The sequence below is a fragment of the Xiphias gladius genome, chromosome 1 (genome assembly GCF_016859285.1).
Source record: "Xiphias gladius isolate SHS-SW01 ecotype Sanya breed wild chromosome 1, ASM1685928v1, whole genome shotgun sequence".
In the NCBI taxonomy this organism is placed as follows: Eukaryota; Metazoa; Chordata; class Actinopteri; order Istiophoriformes; family Xiphiidae; genus Xiphias; species Xiphias gladius.
Window position 1 is genome coordinate 23,613,550 of NC_053400.1, and position 27,142 is coordinate 23,640,691.

The window sequence follows — 27,142 nt, forward strand, 5'->3', positions numbered from 1 at the left end:
CCTCTTCCTGACACTTTTCACTCAAATTCACCTTAAATATTAAGTGTATAATTCTAAATAAAATAGTTGCATTGTATAATAGTGAAGCCGTGAAGGGGGTGAATTTAGGAGAACACAACATTCCCCAAATCGATTAAATGTATGTAAAAGATCAGTTATATTGCAAATTAAATATAGGATCTGAACAACATTAGGAGTTTGCTTAATGGGAGGGGAGCATGTGAGAGTGTACACACACACACACACACACACACACACACACACACACACACACACACACACACACACACACACACACACACACACACACAGTGCTGTGTGGGCTGCCATGTGCTATGGTTAGTCAGCTGACACCTTCATCAATTCACGAGGGTGTACAAACCCCTAGAAGGAACGCAGGGGCTGCTTTAATGCTGTTGTCCAAGACTTATCAGGACCCTGCTACATTCTCCCTGCATACTTCAACCACACTTTAAAAAAAAAAAAAAAACATGCGGTTTTCTGGTCTCAAAATGAGACTATAATGTCAGACGACGAGCTCATGTTGAAGTGTTTAAGCTGTACATTCCCTGCTGTGATTCTGAATGTATTTTTAAAAACAAAAACCCTTTAATCTGGAGTTCCATCTTCCAGAAACCTGAGAAATTTAAATCCTGAAAGAGCCATTTCTATCAATGGCTGTTATTTATTGAAAATAGCAGATCCCAAATTGATCAAAATCAAGTATATGGAAAGAGCACAGGCAACAATCCACTTCCCTATTATTATAAATCCTCTTTGTGACTCACTTGCCCAAACTGCCCTTATTTCACAACTATTCACTTCTTCTGCTTTTTTTCTTTTTTTTCCACTACTAATTGAATTGATTATATCAGATTCATCGGGAGTTGACATCAGGACAAACTATGTTGTAAACTCAGACTGAAAGAGGCAAATCTTTCACAATGTGAACTATTAAAAAACAAAAACAAAAACAAAAAAAGTACCACTAGCTGGTTATCTACAAATCATCAATTGAATCATTAAATATCCATTTATTCAGGTTCACTTTTCTCACTCGTACATAGAATACAATCTGATCTACAAAAACGTCAGCACGTGACATTGGACATTTGGACATTTTGGTCAAAACATACAAGATACCAAAAGACATACCCAAGTGGCTTGCCTGTATATCACTTAGCATCTGTGTTACAAGCAATGACCCCCTCCCTCTGACCTAAACACATCTGACTCAGCCCCATCTGGACAACTTCATCCATCCTCAAGTCCCTTGTCTTTGTCCTCAACAGCTGTTTCTCTGCCAAATCAAGCAACCAACCAGTCAGGTTTAAAACTCAGCAGTTTATGCAGCCATTCATGAAGAGAACAAAAAAAAAAATTAAAAACCAAAAAAAAAAAAAAAAAAAAAAAAAAATCGTAAAACTCAAGACAAACCAACTATAGTAGAAAAAAAAAAGTGATTTTAGATCGTGATTGGAAAAAAAAAAAAAATCCCAATCCTGAGGAGGATAAACGAAATAAAACAAAACAAAAACAGAGGAAAGTGCTAGTTATTTTTTCAGTTGAGTTTTGCATTAGCAGATTTGTAAGTTACATAAACCAATCATGAACAACCCGGTCCACTCCTCCAGCCCCATTTCAGAGTCCCACTAAAGATATCGCAGAGTGGAAACAGTACAACCATGTTTCTCGTCTCTCCGGAGCTCTGTGTGGTCTGGATGCTGCGTCCAGGATTGTGGATGGAGGGAAAGATGGGCACCAAAGGAGAGTCGGGTGGCTGAAGGGCTGTAATGCTGTTTTTGGGGGGCCAGCTGTACGCTTGCTGTGAGGAAAGCATGGCAGTGACAGTGGTATCCCCTCAGGCAACATAGTGGTACTGGTTCGGAGTCTCCTTGTCACGTTCCATGTAGTCTCTGTCTATGAGCGACTCGATCCGCTTCTTCAGGTCGCCCGGCTGGGGAGAGGAAGGCAAAGGCAGATAACTGATGAGCTTTCTGTATGTGTTGAAAAGAGAAAACCTAAATAATGAGAATGAGAAGCTTAGGATACGTCACCTTGACAGGGAACTTCAGCTGGTTGTAGAGCTCTGATACCAGCAGGTTGTGACTGAGGGTCTTCCTCATCTTCATGATGCGCACCACAGCTGCATCAATCTGATACTGCCTGTCTTGAAACACACGCTCTGTGGTGCTTACCTGCTCCTCTACCTGTAAGGAAAATGTGGTTAAAAAAAAAAATGGGTAAAAAAGTGAGCCCCAGCTGAGGAGGAGTGTGTGTGAAGAAAGAAAGAACTCTGCTAATATTTTTACCGTTTCCTTCATTTGGATCTGGTTGATCTTGATGCGGAAAAGTTTGTGTTTAAAATCATTGTTGAAATTGAAACGGTCTCCATCCTCCACGTCTTTCCCTCGAGGGGTCTTGTTAAGGACACGTGCTTTTCCACAGGCCAGGGACTGCAGTGTACGCCTGAGCTCTCCCTCCTCTGTGCAGGACAAGACACATTGACAGTGTGATACAGCGGGCTTCGCTCTCTCCCACAATGGAATAGTTGTAGTACATATTTAGAAGACGTGTAACCTATGCCAGTGGCAGTGCGAATCTCCTCCACGCTGAATTCCTCTCCCTCATTAAACATCAGCAGCACCAGCGTCTGGAACAGAGAGACCTGCAGCTCCTTCTTACCCTGTAGGATAAAGTAGTACTTTTAAGTCCAGTTCAGACGATTTCTCGAGCCATCTCTATTCTCTATGCCCCGTTAGGATGTACCAAGCCTTTACCTCTTTAAACTCTGCCTTTAGTACAGCGTGGCCCAGTGTCGGCTGCCACTGCAGCTTCCTCCCACTGTGCTTCCCCAGGTAGAACAGCTTGAACACCTCCTGGAGTTTTACCATCTACCAAAAGGTAAAGAGATTAAACCTGTACCAAGATTTTCCTTAACACAGTCTGTTAAGGATCAGTTGGTGACTATCATCACAAACATTAAAATACAATTAAATAAACAATTTTGTTTCGACAGCGTTTTCCTCAATAACTTCATAATGCTGCTGTCCACCTACAATAAATCAGCACACTAAATGCACTACAATAAATAAATAAATTAAATTCAAGTTGTACTTTTACCCACAAAAATAAATGTTCAAATTTAGTATTGTACAGCTTTCAGGTGCATAAAACTGCTTCCATGGCTCCGATGTGCCGGTCAACCGTATTGTATTTGTCAGAAGTGTCGAAGCATAGTTTGCACAAAGAACAGCACTCCGACACAGAAATGCTTACCTCTGGGGGCAAGTGGACCTCCATGGGTGTGTACGAAGGCCAGTAGCCCATAGTGAGGATGTTGACAGTAAGTTCTATGTTGCTGGGCTCACTCTGGTTCTGCATATACTGAGTAGAAATATATCAGTTATGTACGAAAAATGCATTTAAGGACACAGTAAAGTGGAATGCATACACACACCGTAAACGTGGCATCAACATTTTCAAGCAAAACATGTATGTTTATGAGTTTGAGACTTCAGGTACCTGTTTGAACTGGATCATGATGTCTTTGGACAGTTCCATGTCCTTGAACATCCCCTCAAGCTTACTGGTAAATGCTGCTCCACATTCTGCAGGAAGTCAAAACCACCAGTATCACAGCTAATTTGTTCTCACACCTCACACTGACACATATAGACCCATCAGCTGGTGGAATACTGGGCAGATGCAAACATCCTCTCTACATGTAGTATAATGGGCATCAGGGGAAAACTTCCAGTCTTGCAACTGAAGGATTTTACAGTGTATTCAAAGCACCATTCAAATTTTAGGCTAAATCCTAGCGAGAGTATAGTGAAAACTCTCAGAGGGATTTTGATTAATGACAACTTGCTAATTCAAGATGTAATACATCGGACTCGAGACTCACCATGTTTGAGCTTGGAGAGCATGGACTTTTCCGCATCAACAGAAGCACTCTTGCCGACCAGCAGACGCTTGGCCAAGTCCTTCTTATAAAAAGCTTCAAACACATCTTTCCCTGGACAAAGAAAACAGAGGTCAAAAGGTCTCATCAGAGTGTAACAAGCTTCATAGCGGTTAGTAACATTTATTGACTGAGAAAGCAAACACTCTGACATATGCATTTACCACACGCACACACACACGTTTGCACTTCTATCCTTCTGAGGACACTCGCTGACGTAATGCATTCCCTAGCCTCTTACCCCAACCGTACCAATCAAATGCCCAACCCCAACCCTTACCCTAACCATAATCTAAACCTAATTCTAACCCTAAACCAAGACTTAACCCTCAAACAGTCCTCTGAAGTTGTGAGGACCGGCCAAAATGTCCTCACTTTCCCAAAATGTCATCACTCCAATGGTTTAAAACTTAAACTGGTCCTCGCCATGTATAGCCATACAAGTACACGCACACACACGCACACACACACACACACACACACACACACACACACACACACACACACACACACACACACACACACACACACACACACACACACACACACACACACACACACACACACACACACACACACACACACACACACACACACACACAGAAGTGTAACTGACCATGTATGAAACGGAAGATTATCATTATCTTATCCAGGATTCTCTCCAGCTCCTCCTCTGTGGCCTCCTTGTTCCCTGCTCTTAACTTAGAATCCACATATTTAGCTGGATGGGAAACAACAACGCTGTTAGTAGAAGCTGGAATTAATAAAAACCACGATAAAAATGTGCTATGTAAAGTTATTTACTGTTTTGTGCTTTTACCAAGTTGTTAAAAACGTGTAGGTCTGAAAAGACTACTGCCACGGCATTTCATTTCTGCGCCTGACCTACCGATAAGTTCAGCAGGTTTGTTGGGCCTCTTGTTGATAAAGGTCTCGAAGGCCTCCTTCATGGCGTTGATAAATCCCTCGTTCCGTGCAAAGCAGCTCTGTGCCACATTGTCCATCTTGTCCTTGAAGTCCAATAGGTCTTGCACCATGTCCTTGTCTTTCTCCGGAGTACATACAATCTCTCCACCAAAGGACTAAGACCAGAGACAGTTTACAATAATCTGTATATTCATTTCTGAGACATAAGAGGACCTGGAGATGTTTTCTTGACAGAAATGTTTTGTGTTTTATGGCTACACACGGTATATGTTGGTTGAGCTACAGTATGTGTATACCTTGATGTAATCCCTCCAGAACTGCAGCAGTGTGGGAAGTCCTCCTTTCACCTTGCTGAAGAGCTGGTAGAGGAGGGCCAGCTCAGTCACACGATTCTCATCCAGCAGGATGCTCAGACCTGGCACAAAAACGTTACACATTATTGCATATTTGCACGTGCATATATATTTTACACACTGAAAAATTTTAATCACCTACATCTTACAATTTAATTTTTTGTAACTAAATCAAATCAACAAATTTAAAAATGAAAGTATGGGTACAGTTCTACAAGGAGGGTAGATAACATTTTTTGCATTGGTCATGGACTACTAAATTTTAATCACGACTCTTGCACAGTGTGCCACAAAACTGATAAAGTAAATAAGCGTTTATTAAGATTTAAAGCAGAAAACAATATTATACATAATTCTTTAAAAAGAGGTTTTACAAAATAGAGCCTGAAGAAAATTACCATTACATGAAATCAATACTCCTCTGGCACAGTTCAAAAAAAAAAAATTGACACTATAAGGTTCACCAATGTAGTATATATTGTCACACACAAACACATAGAGTATGCTAATGTATAGGACTCACAAAACTCTTCCACACAGACGTACCCTTTTGTAGTATTGCAGTCATATGTTCTCCTAAGAGTTGTTTCTCAACGCAGCTAATAAGTGGTTTCCTGTGAAATAATGAGGAGAAAATAAGACCTTTCATATGTCTACAACCACTGCAGAGAGAGAGAAAAAAAAAGAAGAAAAAAAACTATAAAAAGTGTTAAATTAAGTCTGGCATTGTGGCCTTGCATGTTAACCCCTGCATAGTGTTGATGAATGTAAACAGTCAGTTGACACTATGATGCACCATTTATCTACTGGTCCAAAAGTAAAGACCATTTTGCAGTTTACATATCACTCTATAAAACAAATACATGAAAATATACCAGTCTGTCCATGTGCACTGTATTTACTTTGAGTGACTCCTCACAATTCAAGGAGGCGCCTAATAGTATTGTAAAATAGGTGCACCCTACCTGAATGGTTGGAAAGAAATGGTAATAAATGGTTCTTTATGTTTACGTTTATTTTCTGAAGTTTGTTGTGCGCATGAGATGTTATTATTAGATGTTAAATATGGAATAATGTCTATGTGTGACATGATTTTTGTCTCAGTGATATGTTGCGGTGACACAATTGAAAATAAAATTTAAAAAAAAAGAAAATTTACTGAGTGCTCTGGTCGAGGTAGCTCGCGATACGATCGTTCTCCTCCTCTAACCGACGAGCCACATGGTGCAGATACTCAGGCACCTGGACACATACAGACACATATTCAGTACGTTTGCCTATTAGAAGTATATCCGTGGCATTATGTGTATAACAGGTTACTGGTGAATGACTGTGACCACATGACACAAAGATCCATCAAGAGTCTTGCTCACATCTCGCTCCTGCATCAGCCGCTGTCCCTCTGCTGCGTACAGGCGATTGGTCTCAATCAAAAACCTCTCCTCAAAGGAATCTTTGTAAACCTTAAAAAACGTTAGACAATCAGGAGGTAAACTCGATGACACACACTCAGTCCGTCTACTGATTAGTTATGGTGAAAAGGGCAATCGGGTACCTGCAGGTCTGACAGCATGCCCAGCAGGCTCCTGAGCAGACTACGATCCACTGTCTCACCATTCCGCTCCAGTTCTATCTGCTCCAAAATGCCATCTACTGTGCGCTTCTGAACTGCACTGTCACTCACAATGTGGGTACGAAACAGTTCCAACCCAGTGTCCCTGCAACGTTTACACCACATCAGCCTCCTATGTACACCTTAACGAACAGAATCATTTGAATAAACTGTAACTTTACCAGATGGAGGGGAGTAGGGAGTTCTGAAGCACGTAGGTACGATCCAGGAAGAGGAATATACTTCGGATCATTATCTACAAAGAGAAAAACAAAAACAGTCCAAACATGAGATTCGCACTCTTACAGGACATTTTCCTATTAGCGGAACAAAACTAAGCTGAATAAAGTGCCGTTTTGATATGCATGTCTGACAAACATCAAACCTTACAGTTTGCCTGCAGTGGTCCTGCCAGCAGCGATTCATTCGCTTCAGGAAGGAAAGGTTGTCCAAAGACTCTGTGAGCGCCACGTTAAGGAAAAAAAATCTTTTACTCACTCATGTCAATAAACCAAAATATTAAATGACCATACTTCACAGGAAGCATGAATAAACACCTTGGTCTAACTTCTTGGATCAAAAACATTTGGTGTTCAACCTGGGTGAGACTAATGGCTTTTCTTATCTGTACTGAGCAGGCAGAGGTTCTTATTATATCAAAAAAGGAAAAAAAAAACAAAAACCTTTATATTTGAAGTCCATAAAGCAAGTCCTGCCTATCTATACAGCTATAATAAACAATACTACAGCTATAAATCAACCGGAGGACATTAAATATGATTAAATAAATTAAAGGTCCTATAATTGGACTGTCAATAAATTGAGACCATTTTGTTAATCAGTGACTTCATGGTTTGTTTTAAAGTTGCTGTTATACAATATGTCAAGCATCTTTACATTATCTACCAGTCCCAGCCACTGCTCATTAAAGCCCCACTGTGTGCGATTTGGAAATATAAAGCACAGCCCTTGTGAGAAAAAGACCGCAACAACACCTCAACTGTGCCAGCAGATCCAAGACTTCCCTAAGTTGAGTTTAAAGCTGCCAACATACAGTAACTTCAAACAAAACCAACTTCGGAATCATTGTCAAAATCACAGGTTTATGATTTTTTTTAAAAAGAGCACTGCATTTGGCTTTGACTGAGGCAGTGTCCCCAGGTTGGCTATCATAACTTGTCAAAATTTACACAGAGCCTTGTTTTGATTAATGTCTTCTCCTACATGGGCTCCTTCATCTGAAAAGAGCAACTACACGAATATACCAGCGGCATTGTGCCAAGTGCAGTTTGGTTTATAAAAAATCGCTGGTTTGGTACTAGTAAAGAAAGACGTCTAATGATGTAAGATACCTACTGTCAAGGAAAGGCTCTCTCACAATTCATTCAAAGGTAATGACACCTAAATATGTATGCTATCAATCCCAAGCACAGTAAATGTTTCAGGCGGTTCGACAAATGTTTTCCTGATATAGTTGTTCACAGAAAAGGATATTCTCTGAACTGGTGGATCTGGGCCTGCACATGATCTTCACAGACCTGCCGTAGCTGCTTGTACAGCGTGGGGGAGACTTTATACGAACACAGGTTCTCCACCGCCTTCAAGTGTTTCAGAAGAAGCACGGAGAGGAGACAAGAACGCAACAAACACAGACTGTTCACAATTCTACGCAAACAGCAATAGCAGGAGAAACACCTGTTAGATGATTTCTTGTTTTTAAAAGGACCAGACCAGGTGTTTTTGGTTATTTATTACAAAAACTGCATGCTATACCGAACTTTTTTTTTTAATTTTGCAACTGATTTCCATTCAAATTAATAAATTATATAAATCCACTTTTGTTATGTGGATATGCAGTGATAGACTTATCAAAGCAATATGCACATCAATCCATATCAATATAACAGTAACAAACATAAAAATGTGATAGATTACCTATCACAAGCAAGTCACAGATGTCTAGGTTTATTTAATCCTGAGTTGAAATTAATCACTAGCAACTTCAGTTCTGTATCGTATGATCTGCTGAAAGATCATGTGTTTAATTATAAAGCAGTTGTGCTACACATGTTCAACTGTTTTGCACTGATTCATTTCTACAATCCAACACTGCTCAACACTTATCAAGGTCTGGGGGGGGGGGGATAATAAAAAAAATAAAAAAAAAATCAACTTGCGGGTATTTACAAAGACAGGCAGCAAACCTGATAGAGCTCTTCCAGGTTGTACTTGATAGAGGTGCTGTTCTGAATGGCACCTACTGCATCTCGTAGCTTCAGCCACGTGTCCTCAGTGTAGTTCTCTGCTAGTTTTGGCCTGTCTGTTACAAAAAGCCAGCAATAATGTTAATTTATCATACCTACACAAACTGCCAAAAAAGCTAACATGAACTTATTAATGCAAATGAAACAATATTGGCATTTGGATAAAACATATTTGAACGTGTTTTAAACAAACATGATAAGTAGCACATTTGGTAACAATCAAACCTAAATTATTATGTTTCGGTGCCATTTTTAAAAAGGCCTCAAGTCAAATGTTGAAAGTAAAAAAATATATGATACTACTAGTCATTTCTTTAAAGACCTTTTGAATAACTCCACACCAACTGCTGCACAAGGTAGTATTGTACCTGTCTTGGTTAAAAATGCATTATTGGGATAACCGACAATGAGTTAAGGCGGTAGCACCTCGTACATTACACACATCAGACCCACAGGTAGGTTGATAAATAATATATTTTGAGAATTTTCACTGTTATTCCACTTCTGGTTTCTTTAACTTTCTTTAACTTGACATGTATTCTGAATTAGTTTGTACATTTGTATGTTATCCTAAAGAAAGCTTATAGTTTTACATTTTTTATTAAAACACACTAACCTTTTTTGAGTTTTTGTGGCCAATGAAATATGCTTTAATAGTATTTGAGGAAGATCTTTAATTATCAAAATAATAACAGACAGTTTTGATTAAGATGATTGTATTATGAATATGCACATCAGCTCATGCCTGCTAAACTGCCTATATGAAAAGTTACTGTATTTTATCACCACGGATTCAAGCTCTGACATTAATTATTTTGATTACCTAATAATCAATTTTCATTTTTGAATAAACATTTACTCTATAAAAAAAAATCAAAAGTAATGAAAACCTATCACAGTTTGTCAAGTGATTGTGTATAATTATCTATTATCTAACCAACAGCCAAAAAATGCAGGTATCAAATTTTTATTTAAAATAAGTATAGTGAGCAACTGTTTGCATTTACTGCTGTAAACAGTATATGTTTGTTTTATTCATTTGTGGAGTGAATAAAAGAATTGACAGAATAATAATCTCCTCCAGAAAACAAGTTTTCTGAAATTCACACATTAATTGTGACAACAAATATTATTTTATACCATTATTAAGACCAGAAGTAGGCTACACCTAATATTTGGATTAAGTAGTTTATTCTTAAGTGGCATGAATGAGGAATTGATCTTCACAGCTCTTTTAAAAAGCCCTCCAATATTTTGGACTGTGTATGACCGCCAACAGGCTAATGGTTGCAGTTCTGAATTTGATTTAATTCATATATGTGTATATTTGTAACTTATATAAGATTTTATTTTGTTTGCTGTTATGCAGTGCAGTTGTCTCATTTTTGTTTTTTTGTTTTTTTTGGTTCTTTAGGTTTTCACTGGTTTGATTTGGTCTTGAGTGTTTCTAACTGACATGAGTCCGTACTAGTCAGGGTCATCTGTGCCACCTGCAATGTCCACATTGGGTAGGCAGAAATACCTGAGGAGTGATATGGTTCTACCACACTGCAGAAGGCGTTTACGCCAAAACGTGAGTTAATAAATTAAAATAAAACAGAAAACTCTGCCCATAAAAATCGATGCATCAGGCATAACAACTAAATCACGGGGGGTATGCAATCATGTGCTATTACAAAAACAAGACCTTTGTGAAGCAACATACCAATCAGAACAGTCAGGTCAGCAAATTGCACTTTATACTTGTACTTATACAACAAGAGATAGTCAATTTTAACTGTGTGATCAAAAAGTTAAGTTAGATAACGTAGGCGAGATCGATCAATGACAATACCTTTGAAATTTTTGATCACTAACTTCTTTGAAGCGCCAGTTTTGCCTGAGGCCACAGCGGAGGTCCTGGCCATCCCGTTGGTGTTGTGCTCCGTTATAGCAGAGAAGCTGGCTCTCTTGTCCTGTCGGGTGTCCTCTGCCATTATCAGATTAGCGCTTTGGCTTAACGCTGTATGGTCCAAGTGTTTGGCTAAATTGGTGCTGGATTGTTCAGTCGCTTGTTTGTTTACTGTCACCAACACAGCTTCTTCGTTGAACCAGTTGTCTCTGGTTGACGGCACAGACAGTCGTGGTCTATTTAAAACATATTCAGAAACACACAATGACTAACGTGAGGTTTATTAATCAGAAAACATAACTACGGTCAGCTAAATAAACACGCTAACAGTATGTCATCTGAAACTGCAGCACACTTTAGCTACCAGTTTTCGTCCTCTCCACAACACTTTAGCTTCATAGGCTAGTCCATGCCAGTCTTGACTACTTACAGATTTTAACAAGTTCAATTATTGTGTTTTGCGACGGTAAACAAAAACATAAAGGCGACATATTTAGCGTTGATATAACAGACCCATGTTTTGATGGCTTTCTTTAGCACATAGCTAGCTAGCACAACAAAATGGCTTTTCTCAGACAGTTCAGTTGGACAGGTGCATCTTGGGTGAAAAGCGGCCGAGTTGCGTTCAGGGACAGTTTGGCTATTTACCGTGTGAACTAGTTTTTTCTCATTTTCTTAGACATTGGCATGGCCAAATTGACCTCTTAGGACCCCTATTGACACCCACAATGCAACGTGGTACTCTTATTTCCCCGGACACCCAGAGACCAACAGGTGCTATAGAGCTAAAATGATTAATCGATTAGTCAACTGACAGGAATGACAGCAAGTTTCAATATTCAAATGTGAAATTTGCTAGTTTCCCACTTTTCTATGATTGTAAACTGAACATGTTTGGGTTTTAAATCTTGGTCAGACATAAGAAGCATTTTCAATATGTTAACTTGGGCTTCAGGCAATATTTCACTATTTTCTGACATTTTAAACATTAAGTAACCAACCAATTATTAAAGAAAATAATCATCACGCGTGTTGATAGTGAAAACAATTTTTTTTTTGCCTCCTATGATGGAATAACATTAAAAGTACTTAGTAATTGTGCATATGCCACAACCACTTGTTTAACTTTTTTTTCTTTTGGTTGTTCAAGTTAATTAAATTTCACTGCCTTTCAAAAAATGTTATTTGCCCAGGGTTGTCCAAACTGAAAGCTACTTTTTCAACACATATTTTGCTTCAAGTGTAAGAAAGACCAAGTACACGGTATTCTCCACCTCCACCGGTGACTCCGATTATCCTCCCATTAAAGCCCTAAATGGTACCCACATTATTCTTGCTGACTCATACCAATACTTAGGAATTTGTCTCGACAGTGGACCGTGATCTAAGATGTCATATTCAACATTTGATTCAAAAATTAAAAAAAAAATAATATTGGTTTCCTATATAGGATTAAAAGCTCTCTGTCTTTTTCATACCATGAAATTACTGTGTGGTCAACTTTAATGTCTGTACTTGATTATAGAGATATTCTGTTCTGTCGTGCTGATCCATCATTACCTCAGCCGCTAAATACTGGTTATCATATAGCATTACACTTTCTCAATAATGACAGATTTTGTACTCATTATTGTTCTCTGTATCACAAGGTTGGATCGACTTCCCTGCAGCAGCTGTCTAACCTTAGATATTCCTCACGTGTCCACTGTTCTTGGCAGAACTGGTTTTAGGTACTATGCGCCTTTTTAAATGGAATCGACCGCAAACTTCCCTCAAACTAGAGTCCTTCATACCACTTGGAGGTTTTAAAACTTTATTATCTGATATTTTTTTCATGACTCTTGTAATTGTTTTTATTAGATATGTCTTAGTTGTGTTATTTCTTTTTGCTGATTGTGTGTTTGTCTGATTATCTCTTGTTCTCGAGTCTCTCCTGAAAAAAGAGATCTCAATCTCAATGAGACCTAACTGATTAAATAAAGATGAATAAATAAATAAATAAACAAATAAATAAAATAAAACATATTACGAAGTCAGTCTGGAATGTGTTAAGAAATCGTCAACAACTTTCCTCCTGTGCTTTCTCAGGGAGCACATATGATAAATTAGAAGAACTTTCCTCCTCGCTCGACAGCATTGAACGCAGCCCTGCATCACCTGCAGCCAGCAGGAGTCCCGTGCAGATGGGCGGTGTTTTATACGGGACAAGGAAGGACCCAAGGGTGCCATTCAAGCCATATTTTCTGCTTGTCGGTGCGGTGCCCACCCGACCAGCATGGGTATATTAATGTTAAAGTGTAAATATATGTCGTGGCCGCTGTTTTTGGAGTAGCGAGGCTCGCCTGTCTGTGGCGATCCGGCCCACCGTCCTGAGCGCTGTCTGCAGCGGTAAGTATGCTAACAGCTCTCGAAGAAACTAGGCAGGGAGCTGGTGCGCAGAGCATCATCCCTAGGGAGGGGAGGCCAATTGGAAATTAGGCTTTTTTTTTTCTCTGGACAGACACCCAGCGAGTGTTGTAATGTAACAATACGGCTTGTCTGTACACATAGTTCATAAGCCTTCCTTTAGGCACACTGAAAATGTAGCTTAGTGTTTATTAGCTTGCTAGCATTGGCATCATTGGCGAACAGCCTCTTTAAGCTAACCTTAGCTAGCTCGGCTAGATGGCCAAGAGGCTACCAAATCAAATAAGAACTGACCTCGACTTCTTCAAATGAATAAGATAAGTTACAAACAATTTATTCCACCTCCAGACAGCCACTGTTAACCAGTGAACTTTGTTTTGCTGCTACCGTTAGCCTCTGCGTGTTTGGCAAGCTAGCTAGCGTTAATGTCATTAGCTATTATCACTTGAGCCGCGTTTAATGCCAGGTAATATTTTCCAAAATTGTTGAAAATTAACCAGGTAATACTGTAAGTCCCCTATTTAGCATTCATCAGCAGTATAAAACAATTTGATAAATGGTTGATAACAAACTGTTATGCGGAAGATATAAGAACATTTTAAGGGTTTATTAATGCAAAACATTAACTAACAATTATAACTTATTCTGTGAAAATATGGTTTATATCATTGCAACAGTGTCATTCATTGTTCTGTTACAAAGTACCCTTCGCTCATGGGTGCCCACAGGAGGGGTTATAGTTGTTTAAATACATTAAAACATTTATATGTTTGTGCTTACAATTAAATTGTGTGTTATAAACTATTCATTAAATGTCTATACAGTTTAGAAATGCTAAATAGAGGCACTTAAAGTACAGTGTTGCCATTAACTCTTGCTAGAATAAGAAAGAAGGAAATAAAGTCACAAAAGCGAGACAGACACTGAAGATAAACCTTCAACATTTGTCGGTAAGGAAAGAAACACAATTTATTTAAATATAATCAGTGCCACACTTTTTAAAGATAAAAGTACTATTTATGGTCCAAGCCACACTGCCCTAAGTGCACAGCCCTTGAAGTATGTGGATATTCAAGAACCTACTTGCTTTACGTACAAGAGCAAAAGAATAAGCAAGAAAAAGACACAATACAGTATATATTCTTGCGTGTCAGAGCATGTGAGATGTAAAACTATTAAACATTCAGCACTTTCCTACGTTGATGTTAAGTCCTTAACAACACTGTGCTAAGTTTTATATCTTATAGTATGCAAACATATTGTACTGTAATCTACAGCCATCTGTCATGTCTGACAGACATTTTCAGGAGAGGTTTAACTAAAAGATCACAATATAATGTCCAGAAGAGTGTAGAAATCATTTCATTCCCATCCTCATCCAAATCATCAAGGTAACAGAGCATGTCTTCCTCTGGGACTGAATAAAAGTATCCACTTTCCACAGCCCAATGCAAAATGCTAGATCCTAACTGAACATAAACAGACTCCTAGTGCTGGTGAGGTTTTATATACAAGGCTGCTAACAGGTCTTTTCATTTTATTAATTAGTTGATTAATTGTTTGTGCTATAAAATGTCAGAAAATAATGAGAAATGTTTGTCACAATTTCCCAGAGCCCAAGGTAATGTTTTGCCCAACCAACACTCCAAGACCTTAAGATACTGGGAACGTTTGGCATTTTAAAGGCTCACACTCACTGGAGCAGTTATTCAGAGGTAAATCAGTCAAAAACAAGCAAAAGCCGGGGCTACCTAAAAGCAGAATGGATTCAGAGTTTGTTGTGAATGAGGGACACACCCATGCCTTAGTATATCCTATGATATTGCCAGGGAATTAATAATGTATCACAAGAAATTTTTTGCAGTATACTCTGACATTGATTATTTTAATTTGTATCATCTAGTGTAGATGCCTTGGCTGAGATGAGTGTGAAGGCTTTTGAGCTAGTCCCCGCTGTGGAGCGAGATCTCCTCATGGGCGACAAAGCTCGCATCAACATCGAATGCATTGAATGCTGTGGAAAGCACTTGTATGTTGGCACCAATGACTGCTTCATCCACCACTTTCTGCTGGATGAAGTCTCTTCATCCAAAGGGAAGCTGAGTTACTCATCTCAGAAGCTGTTGCACAAATACCTGGGCCTCAAGAAACCAGTTGCTGAGCTGCGGGCTGCTTCTGCTTTGGAGCGTCTGATAGTGCTTTGTGATGGAATAGCGTTCCTCATTGACATGGTGACATTGGAGACTGTGCCCTCGGCGGCAGGAGGTGGAGCCAAGATCAGAGGTGTGACAGCGTTCTGCATTAATGAGAACCCAGTGAACGGTGACCCGTTCTGTGTGGAAATGGGTGTACTCTCCTCCAAGCGGCGAACGGTGCAGATTTACATGGTGTATGAGGACAGAGTCCAGCTGGTCAAAGAGGTGACAACTCCTGAGCAGCCCTGTGCTGTCAGTCTTGACGGTTACTTTTTGTGCCTGGCACTCACTACACAATACATAATCCTGAATTACAACACAGGAGCCTCCCAAGACCTCTTCCCTTATAACAGTGAAGAGAGGAGACCCATTGTGAAGAGGATCGGCAGGGAGGAGTTCCTCTTAGCAGCACCTGGTGGTCTGGGTAAGTCAGTACAAAAACAGGGTAATCTGCAGGTCTTTAAAAGTCTTAAAAATTCAGTTCCCTCAAAAAAGGTCTTAGAAGATATTAAAAAGTCTTAAATTTTATTTACAGAGGTCTTGAGAATTCTTTCTTGCCTGTCATAGACAGTACCATTAGCAATGATAGATTTTATAACTATATATATGTAATGTTAATCAATTTTTAAAATTGATTTATTTAAAAATATATATTATTGTTATTATTTTAGATTAATGTACAGTATTTATCATGTAGTCTATGAATCGTCAAAACAGGCTAACTAATTTTAATAACTAATTTTCACAGCCTTTGTGCATCTGCATGTTTTTTGAGTGGGAGTCTGTAGGTTTTGGGGAAGTTTGGAGTATTTCTTGACATATCCCTGCTTATAACTTGTCTAAAATCCCCCCTCTAGGAATGTTTGCCAATGCAGAGGGGGTATCTCAGCGGGCTCCAGTCAACTGGTCAGAGAGCGTGATTGGTGCCGCTGTGTGTTTTCCCTATGTGGTGGCGCTGGATGAGAACTTCATCACCATCCACAGCATGTTGGACCAACAGCTAAAACAGACCCTTTCGTTCAGGGATGGACACATTCTGCAAGACTTTGAAGGTATCATCATGTAATGCTTTGTTAAGGATCTTTTAAACCTGTGTCGTCTAATCAAACCACTTGTTTAAAAGAGTACTCAACCGATTTAATGTTGCACTCCTATAACATTTCTGAACTCACGATGGACCGTTTCAAAAAAGTAAAAAATCAAAGTTGATGCAGCAGAACCACCACTGATATTGTTTTGTCGCAAACAGTATAGTTGGAGTTTCGGGTGTGTTATGCTTCTATCGGCTAATGTAGCCTCGAGCCTTTATTCTAAAGCAGAGACGAGGAGTGGGCTACAGAGGTCTGGCAAACCCACTTCTTTAAAACTCCACACCTCCAGATTCTTTCATTTTCAAACTTTAGCACCAGCCAATGCTGACTCAAGTGACATTACTTCAGGACATTTATCAGACTTTGTGCAGCTCCATCTGGAGCCACAAAAGGCTTTATAAACCCATTTGCAGTAGTACTGCCCAAGACTTTGATGGGTAAAATCCGTAGAGTTCCCCTTCAATTTGTCCAGCTCATATAGATTATCAAGAATGGAAGGATTGTGTCTTTAACTATCAAGCGCTTCCTTGGTGGAAAAAAGGCTGCTGTTAAATAGGCCAGGGATGGAAAGAGTCATTGCCTTGGATTGCTGGACTGAGAAAACAAAACCTTTTTAGCAAAGGTCTTGACTCTTAATGGGATCTGAAGCATTAGCAACCTTTTCCTATTATAGAACATCTTTTTGTACAGTGTTAGCATAAAAAAATATTACTCTACAGAGCTTTTAAAAAAAAAAAATAAGTAACTGAGGATGTTGGATAGAGGCACACAGGAGATTTCCAGTGCAACACACACTCTTATAGTTGATGCTCAGAAAGCAAGCTCTTGGCTGAAGCTGGAAACTCTGTCAGAGGGTTTTGGCTTGCTTTTGGTTACTTCTGGTTTGACTGCAGTCATTCAAAATAATGTGTGGACATGAAGATGTTTAAACTCTATCGTGTAAAACACAGGATTAAAATTAAGCAGACTCACGGATGTTCATCAACAGGCCACCTGTGATATCCCCATGCATTTCCCTGGCTGTTTGAGAGAGCTGAAGTTCTGACCGGCAAGTGTTGTGTGTTTTAGGGAAGGTCATTCTAGCCTCCACTAAGGCAGTGTATGTCCTGGTACCCCTGCCGCTGGAGAGACAGATCCAAGACTTGCTGGCCAGTCACAGAGTGGAAGAGGCGCTCACCCTCACAGAGGGAGCACAGAGAAATATTCCCAAAGACAAGTTCCAGGTAACAAACAGTGTTTTGTTTTCATTTTTATGGCTGAAGTATGTTTTAAACAGATGACGTGTGTGATTCGTGGGCCTTACAATAATATTGGTGTCATAGTAATCGATGATAATATGACAACTTTGCCGAGAATAAGATCTTCAACATTAATCTGATCTGAATCACATAGTTAACAGTATTTTTCTAAACTGAAGAACACATTTGTTATATATTTTGTCACTTTTTGCATGTACAGATTTTGCACAAAAGAATCCTCCAGCAGGCAGGTTTCATACAGTTTGGCCAACTTCAGTTTCTAGAAGCAAAAGAACACTTCAGGTAAGAGGTTGAGTCAGTCCTTGATCATTTTCCAGCTTTTGTTGTACAGCTTTGTTTCGTCATGAGATTAAACTCTGTGGCCATACCATTCAGGCCCAAGGTTTTTCGACAAAACTCTTACAATACCTAATCTAAAAATTTTTTTTTTTTTTTAGTCATTAATATTCCAGTAGAGTCTTTATTTTTCCATTTAAGTACCATCATTGTCTGCTTTTGATCCTCGCATACCAGTACATATTGAGCTGTAGTCATTCAAGAATTGAAATCAAATCACATTTTGAGTAAAATTGTTACACAATGAACTGCAATCATGAAACTCATCAGGTCATCCATTCCTACCTTTCTGTCTTTTCATAGCCTGTTAATTCATTATGACTTAAGATTCTCTTCCACGGCAAAAACCCTTTGCAGAACACTTAAACTTTCTTAAGACTTCAGGAGCTTTGCCTCCTATTTACAAACAACTGATTTTGGTTACTTGACTAAAGTTGATACCCTGTTAGTAGTCCTAACTGTTTCTGCACTAATTGCACTTTGATGATTTAGTTCCCAATCATTATAATAGCTTTACAACTTCATAATTTTCTCTGTCCTGTGTGTTTTCATGTTCAAAAGTCTGGCCCTGGGCGGAGGAACTATTTTTTTGTGTGAATCTGCATCCACTTCAGGAGTTTTAAAATTTATTTTTTATATATCACTGTGTATTTTTCTGCCATACTAATGCAAATTGAGAAAATATAAACATTTTCTTTTACTAGAATTACAACAAATGTTGAGGATTGTGCAGTTATGAGGTTTGGTGTGCATTTCTTGATTGCCTCACTCCATCAGCAGTTTTTTGTGACCCCGTCATTATATTTTCAGGAAGGGTCAACTGGATGTGCGGGAGCTGATATCTCTCTATCCACTACTGCTGCCAGCTTCCTCTTCATTCACACGCTGCCACCCTCCCCTCCACGAGTTTGCAGATCTCAACCACCTGGCACAAGGTGACCAGGAAAAAGTGCTGCGATGCAAGAAATTCCTTATCAGTTATTTGGGAGAGGTAAATGGAGTAAAAACGGATTTATCTATACAGTATTTTGTGGTGAGTTCACATGTCAGAAGTTCTATGTATTCGTTTATGTATTACAAAAAAGTTTTCTTTATCTCCTCGTGCAGGTACGAAGCACAGAGGTGGCAAATGGCTGTAGAGAGGACGTGGACACAGCACTGTTAAAGCTATATGCCGAACAGGATCACGAGAGCCTTCTAGACCTGCTAGCTTCAGACAATGCCTGCCTGCTGGCAGACAGTGTGCCATGGCTAGAAAAATATCACAAGTGTGTATACTATCATTTTTGTTTTTGACATGCTCCCTTTTTAAGAATATGTTTAATATAATTCATCACATATGAAAATTGATGCATTTCAACACACAGACATTTTATGGTCTTTAACAGCCTTCACGTCTGTAGAAGCACTGGTATTGGAATGGACACATAAATACAGTTGAAGTGAAAAAACACCCAAACATTTTGAAACTGTAGCTGGTTGTTAAATGTTGTCTTTTAATTTTTGCGTGTGTTTTGTGTGACTGCTTGATAAGAAGTGATTACAGCAAAATTTAGAGTCTCAGTTTGGTCATATCATGCTTAAAACTGTGGTAATTGGAGGTAAAATCAACACTCTTGTGGACACTGTGGAGATTGATATAATTTTCACTAATTATTGCGGTCACAAAATTTGCAATTTCCTACAGGGACATTGAGGCTTTGTTGGCTAAATACTTTTTCTTGCCCCTTGGTATTAATTGCAACCCGGGTATAGCTCTAATTTTCAGTCCAATTTAGTCAATCCAGTTAAATGACTTTGTACAAAAACAGCATCTTGAGGGATAGGCTTTGCTTCATTCAATTTTCTTTCCCCCTCTTAGATATTTTGCACTTGGGCTGCTCTATCATTATAATGGTAAGGATTCAGCAGCACTTGAGGTATGTATGCCTAAAACTATTATCTATTACTATTATTGGTCCTCACAGAAGAATTGGCACCAACATAATGTTTAGGAATTGAACCTGTCTCCTCTTTATGATTCCGGCAGTTGTGGATTCGCGTGGTAGATGGGGATCTGCAGGACTCAACAAGATCTGACCTTTATGAGTACATTGTGGACTTTCTCTGCTCCTGCTCCAGTCTGGACCTTGTTTGGAAGTATGCAGACTGGGCCATGCGGAAGGATCCCACCGTAAGTTACCAGTAACTTAAATTACCTCAAAAATGTAACCGTGCTGCCAGTCAAAGATTATTAGGGCAAGTCAACCATGGCGCAAAGTCGATTTTTAAACTGGTTTAATGACAATGGAAACGTTTTGCATTTATCTCTTCTATTTCATCTGAATTTCAGTAATTAATTAAAGGGCAATGCCCCTTGATCAACGGGAAAAAAAAACTGCAAATAGGTCGGCGCTAGCTAAGATGGCCCTTCTTTCTTATTAGCAGTTTCATTAGCAGTCTTTGGTCAGATGATAAAATGCACCATAAAAATCAAAAACATTACAGCTCATACACATAATTATGGTCAAAACAAGTAACAATTCTCTGCAATTCAAATTGAAGACTGGATGATTAAATACACACGCAAAACAAGACAGTCAGGATGGCTGGAGAGATGTGAACTGTCGTTTTACAGTACTCAAGCCATTTCTTCAGTTTCTTATTAAATATTGAAATGGTATCAAGCTCTTTCATATGTACCGGCATACAGCTCAATTCATATTTGGCTTTAATAGAAAAAGCAGATAAACTAAATGTACTTTTTTTTGCAGTAAAATGTCTTTTTTCTTGTGACATTGTGGGTTGTCAAGTATCTTTTATTCTGCATGCTTTCTCCTTCATTGCAACATTTTCTTAGCCACTTTATAACATAATATTTTGATATTGTGCATGAAGTGGCAGAGCTATAGTAGTAACCGTGCCTTTCTTTTTGTTTGTAGATAGGCGTCCACATCTTTACTAAGAGGTCTGTCAGTAAGGACCAGTCACAATTGAAGCCTGACGATGTCATCACTTACCTGGAAAAGCACAGCCAGGCTCTGCTTCTCTACTTGGAACACCTGGTGCTTGAAAGAAAAATACAGGTACAATAAAAGGAGGAAGTTATCAGCTGTTCATGAGAGATGTGACCAAGTGGCTTTATGGTGATAGAGAACTGGGAGACCCTGGGTCAGGTTTTAGTCTCAGCAAGTGTTGGATCTGTTCAAGTGTCAGTGAGAAAATCTGTGCTAGCCCCAGAGATGTGTTGTGGCTTATCCAAACACTAACCTACCTGCAGGGTAGCAAGCATCATTAGAGGAATTTCCCTGCTGAATCGGTTCTCCAGAGTACTGAATTGCATTATAATAGTGGATACATTTACATGGACTGCAGCAATCTCACTATTTAAATATGAAAGTATTTTGATAAAGCTGGTCACGAGACACAGTGACTGAGTGGTTAGCACTGTCCCTTGACTTCTACTACAACCCTGACCTGTGAGCTACGTGAATTAGGCTGACTTTAAAGGGCAAGTACATCCTCAATTTCTGCCTGGCTCCTCCCAGGAGCCCTGTACTTGAGAAAATGGATGGATGAATGCAGTTTTTAAAAGTTAAATTAACCAAGATATTTTCACTTAGAGCAGAGCTCTTTTTATACCACAGTCAGACCTGTAGGTTACTGAGACACTCCGCAGCAGTAGTTTGGGAATAAGGGCCTTTCTCATGGGCATGTCAGTAGTTGCTTTACGAAGGTGAGACCAAAGATGTCCTCTCTACATGAGGTTCCTCTTGGTGTCCAACCTCAAAGATCAAGTCTTCTTGGCTGGACCGCAACGGCGTGGCCAGCCCTATGAACTCAAATGTCCATGACTGATTGCTGATGTTAAATCATTGGTTGTCGCTCTTTCAAACAGTTGCGTCATCAGGGGGGCGTTTACAGGCAGTGTTGACAACTTAGGGCCTTTGTCACTAGATCTACCGAATTCTCACATCCCTTAAGCGATTTTTTTTTTTTTAATTTATTTTTTATTTTTATTTTATTTTTTATTTTATTTTTTTCCTCTTCACAAAGGCACCTAGTGAAAAATCTAGCAACTTTTTGGACAAACCTTAGCTACTCCCTGTAGAAGAGATTCGCCAGTATTGCTGTGCAAGCGTGAGGTTGGGCTTTCCCTCCACAGGCAAACCTCTATATGCATCTCTTTCAATTGACCACATGGCAGCTGACAAAGACGTGAATGAGCTTCTAACTTTCTCTCTGAGTGATCATTTTACAAGTAAATATAGCCGACATCACAACACAACTGTTGTCTTTAGCTTATGTATATGGTGATGTTGTCAGACGATGTTGCAGTTATAAAATCAGGATTTTAGCAGTGCAGAGCAGCAGCTTGGAAATGGGTTGGAAGTGACTGCTTGTTAACATGTAGTCTTAATGGACTGCATTTCAGTCGCTATTTCATACTTTTTCCATTGTCTGATAACAGAAAAACATTTAAATGAAAACAGCTTTACTGGGAATTTGGCTGGATTAAATTATTGTATATGTGAGCACAGACAGTAGGACAGAAGCAAACGGATGAAGGGCGGTCCAGCCACGTACTAGGTTTCCAGCTGTGGCTGGAGGAATTATGTTTTTGGGTAGTCCCTCCCATTTTCGAGAATGCGATGTGTCAGGAAAACCTTTAGGGTACTTTTTCAAATTATGTGCAAACGTTCATTTGGACTCAAGGATGAATTGATTAGAATTTGGTCAGAGGTCAGAGGTCACTGTGACCTCAAAAACAAATTTTTGGCCATAACTCGAGAATTCTTATGCTAATTATGAAAAAATTTCATAGAAATGTCTAATAAGATAAAATGATGAAACAATGACATTTTATATCAAAAAGGTCAACTTCATTGTGAGATCACAGTGTTCTGCAAAAGCACTTATCTGGCGATTATTCAACACCATAAATCAGGAACAGAAGGGGAGATTGTGACCATAGTTCACATTCGATTGGATACTGAACTGGTGACGCTAATCCTTGGTGCCCACCTTGAAACCTTGGTGATTGTATAGATCTTCTGTGCTGCCGGGTTGAAGGTGTGTGTGTGTGTGCGCGCGTGTGTGTGTGTGTGTGCGCGTGTGTGTGTGTGTGTGTGTGTGAAGCATCCACGTTTTAGAATTTCAGGCCTCTTTGCAGCAACACCCATATTTGAAGCATTGTCTGCTGTCATGGCTACAACTTTGTGTTCTGTAAAAATCAACTTTATTGGCCAATCATGTGAATGTATGAGTCTGGAGAGACATGGATGTAAACTGCAACTTGACTGGTCGGCAGATGCATACAACCGTCAGGCGGTAATTTTGGTACAATCTCCTGTGGTTTTGTTTTAGGCTATCTTTAATAATCCTTCAGATTAAGGTAATTAGAAAAATGCCTCTTAAATTTCTTATTCAGAGTACTGAATCAGGTTAAGATCTGAATATTGCAATTTGCAGTCAATGTAAAAGTAGTCTGTTTAGGATAACTGTTTTGGAGGATAGAGCTGCTAATTTTTCTATTTTATTTATTTTTTTCATCCAAACACCGTGCTAAAGAGAAGTTTATTGAATTCAGATTGTTTTCTTCCATGTTTGTGTATACAGAAAGAGAAGTTCCACACACACCTGGCTGTGTTGTACCTGGAGAGGGTCTTGCCACTTCTGTCACAGTCGCCAACAGATGAAGACCAGCTAACCAGAGCCAGAGACAGGCTCCAAGCCCTGCTCAGGGAGTCCAACCTATACCGTGTACAGTTTCTTTTAGGTGAGACACGTCTGAAGATGACTACACTTGAATAATTTATTTTTAAGACTGATCTTTCTGTTCATGTGTAAACTTATGTGAGTGCTGTTTTGCAGTATTTTAACCAGCTCTTTCAAGATTTTAATGAAGAAATAATTCGGTGTCTAAGTTGTAATGGTGTTTAACTTGTCATAGTACAATCGATAACTGTGTCAGCTTAGACTTAACACACATTGTATGGCAGATTGTAGCACTACAAATGCAATGCAGACTTCAGTACAGTTCTGGGTGTAAAGGTGACAGGAAAATCCTCCATTACACAGCGTTGTTCTCAGGACTTTGTGACTTTGTTCCAAAATGGCTGGGGAAATCGTTTTGCAGGTTTTGACTGACGTTTTTTTTTCGTGTTCTTCTCCTCTGTTTAGGTAAGCTGGAGAACTGTGAACAACTGCTGCTAGAGCGTGCAACACTACATGGAAAACTGGAGGAGCATGATAAAGCACTGCACATTTTGGTGCACAAGCTCGGAGACTTCCCGTCTGCTGAGGCCTTCTGTATATGGGCCTCGTCTTGTCGGGATTCTGCGTACCGACAGCAGCTGTTTCATCTGCTCTTGGGGGTTTATCTAGATGGGAACCTTCCTGGAAAATCCCAGACAGCAGCAGGAGGTGGCAGTGGAGACCTGGAGATGGCAGCAGTGGACCTCCTAAATCGACACGGCGAGGTGTTCGACGCAGTCCGTGTCCTTCGCATGCTCCCCGAAGGCTGGTCAATGCAGCTGCTGCGGCCCTTTCTGAGTCGAGCTGTCAGGGCCAGTATGCATGCCTGCCGCACCTCCCAGATTGCTCTGGGGCTAGCCCACTCTGAAAACCTTCAACTGCTGCATGACAGGGTGAGAAACAGAAATGAAAAAGAAATTCTTACTTCTTCCTCTAGCTGCTCTACTTCTTTATTGTGTTATTAACAATACCATAATATATTAGATTATGACCGTTTTTTTTTGTTTTGTGACAGAGTTTATCGTTAGTTTGACGAGGGGTTAACAGCAATAATAATAAAAGCGACAGAAATTACTATCTGATTTTAAAGTTATTGGTGAAGTTACGCTTCTTTCAATACTTCTCAATAGACAGAGCAATCCCAAATTAACCAGTTAAATAGTGAACAACTGAAATAAAGCTGCAACGATTAGTCATTGAATCGATCAGACAATCGACAGTAAATTAATTTGCAACCATTCTTGTTATCAATTAAGGATTTTAGTCATTTTTCCAAAAAAAAATGCCAAACATTTGCTGGTTCCAGCTTCTCAAATGTGGGAGTTGATGTTTTCTATTGTCATATATAGTGAACTGAAAATATTATGTTTTTGGACTGATATTTTAATACATCTCCCTTGGCATGTCCAGTTTCTGACATTTTATCGACCAAACGTTTAATTGATAAATCAAGAAAATAATGGGCAGATTAATTGATAATGAAAATAATAGTTAGTTGCAGTCATCTACTGAATTTCGACAACCTCTCTAAAAAAAAAAAAAAACTTGGAAGAATTTTTCACCAGAATCTTTGCACAAATAAAAAAATTCTTGGTAGGTCATTCATCTTAATGGTTGAAGAATTTGAATTGGTAGAGTGAGATCTAATTGTAACTTTTAAATCAATTTTTTTTTTTGTCACGAATCTTATCAAATTTATTTTATAACTAGTAAATAAAACTAGGTTTCTCCAAAAAATAAAGCAAATTAGTGAGTGAAGTGTAAAGTGTATTGTCCATCAAAAGTAAAATGTATTCTGTCTACAGTGAAACCATATAATTAATAACTACATTTTCTCAAGGGATTTTAACTTACAGGGTGTTCTCTTAGTGCTCATTGCTGCTTTAACCCACTGTGACTCTTCTATCATATTTTTCTTTCCTCCAGTTGAAAGAGCGTAAGAAACCCATCTTTGTGTCTGAAAAGAAGGGATGCCACCTGTGCCACAACACCTTCAGGGAGCCTGATGTGGTGTGTCTGCCAGGTGGAGTGCCTGTCCATACTCACTGCATCGCCCAGAGAGTAAGAGACTCTCCCACAAAGAGACGGTTAACTAATAGCAGTAACCATACATGAGACTTGACCCTTCAACCTGTCATGTGATCTGCGATCGGAGGCACCAAACCAAAGCAGGATGTGCTGAGATTGGTGATGGCTGAGGACTGAGGGGCTTAAAAAATAAAAAGCACAGAACACATTTCCATAGTGGAATCTGCTATGGAGCCAATGTGAAACACAAAGAAAGCTGTGCGCGTGTGTATGCGTGTGAGGGGGAAACAAATGATTTCAGCTATTTACTCATACACTGCAATTATACCACACCTTCAGACTGCCAGTTTTAAAGCAGTAAATGGCAACAGCTAAGTCACCCTGCCCTTTAATCCATTTAAACAGAGAACTGATTAAAGACGGGCTCCTGTCCTTTTCTGTGGGTTCAGTAATGTGCCTGTCTTTGTTTTCACTCGTACAGTTTTAAAACTGAATTTGAGAAACTGCTGGTACTACAGAACACACAGTATTTGAATTCTGTTGCAAATATTTCTTAAGCATGAACAGTATTACCACTCATACGGTTCCTGTCTATTCAACTCATATAGGCAATGTATTAATATTGTCCTAACTTGCTCAGTGCAATGTTAGGTTTTAACGTGAAAGACTTGTCAATACTGATGGGGAAAAACAGTCTTTTATGTCCGTTTCTGATATCTGGTCTCACTGCTGCTTTATTTTCCCTTCAGCCGTGACATAGTATTTCAGGGAGTGAATTACTGGTCACAATTTGATCCAAACCTATTAGATTTTTCAATGTCCTGTTATTGAGGTTGTCGTCTGTGATGTAACGACAGCGTAAAAAACTAAATTCTACATCGCTCCACTAATCAATAAGTGTAACTGGAGACTTCGATCAATATTCAAACTGCATTAAGGATCAATCAGATCGATCCTCTAAAACTTGCTCAAATCAACTAATCTCTACTGATTATATGTTAGTATACACGTGAAACATGACAGCAAATGTTATGGCTCAGTTATAGGTGGCAGACGTGTAAAGTATCTGTGAAATCA

General features: G+C 39.2%; 2 protein-coding genes across 10 annotated transcripts; one reads left to right on the plus strand and one right to left on the minus strand.

Annotated features, from left to right (window-relative positions):
• Positions 1-1,412: 1,412 nt before the first annotated feature.
• On the minus strand, positions 1,413-11,636 carry cul4a (cullin 4A). 7 transcript variants are annotated; one of them, XM_040135296.1, is made up of 21 exons: positions 11,528-11,636; positions 10,958-11,250; positions 9,064-9,179; positions 8,354-8,457; positions 7,250-7,319; positions 7,042-7,115; positions 6,803-6,965; positions 6,621-6,710; positions 6,407-6,489; positions 5,794-5,861; positions 5,191-5,309; positions 4,857-5,049; positions 4,584-4,688; positions 3,911-4,021; positions 3,526-3,611; positions 3,280-3,378; positions 2,781-2,894; positions 2,581-2,686; positions 2,313-2,485; positions 2,058-2,210; positions 1,413-1,957 (listed from the first exon to the last, which is right to left on the minus strand). In XM_040135296.1, the coding sequence occupies exons 2-21, from the start codon at positions 11,097-11,099 to the stop codon at positions 1,862-1,864; spliced, it is 2,265 nt and encodes a 754-aa protein (XP_039991230.1). In that variant the 5' UTR covers positions 11,100-11,250; positions 11,528-11,636; the 3' UTR covers positions 1,413-1,861. The 7 variants fall into 7 exon arrangements, with proteins under 7 accessions (XP_039991230.1, XP_039991175.1, XP_039991221.1 ...); XM_040135241.1 differs by having other exon boundaries at positions 1,414-1,957; positions 3,280-3,387; XM_040135287.1 differs by having other exon boundaries at positions 1,414-1,957; positions 3,280-3,387; positions 10,958-11,223; positions 11,445-11,592.
• A 1,525-nt stretch (positions 11,637-13,161) lies between these two features.
• Positions 13,162-26,513, plus strand: tgfbrap1 (transforming growth factor, beta receptor associated protein 1). Of its 3 annotated transcripts, none has more exons than XM_040128435.1 (13): positions 13,162-13,402; positions 15,324-16,039; positions 16,473-16,667; positions 17,775-17,929; positions 18,165-18,247; positions 19,112-19,292; positions 19,409-19,569; positions 20,163-20,220; positions 20,331-20,474; positions 21,223-21,366; positions 23,900-24,059; positions 24,464-24,930; positions 25,964-26,513. In XM_040128435.1, exons 2-13 carry the CDS (start codon positions 15,343-15,345, stop codon positions 26,150-26,152), a joined length of 2,634 nt encoding a protein of 877 aa, XP_039984369.1. In that variant the 5' UTR covers positions 13,162-13,402; positions 15,324-15,342; the 3' UTR covers positions 26,153-26,513. The 3 variants fall into 3 exon arrangements, with proteins under 3 accessions (XP_039984369.1, XP_039984378.1, XP_039984386.1); XM_040128444.1 differs by having other exon boundaries at positions 15,329-16,039; XM_040128452.1 differs by lacking the exon at positions 13,162-13,402 and adding an exon at positions 14,086-14,370.
• The last annotated feature ends 629 nt before the right edge of the window (positions 26,514-27,142 follow it).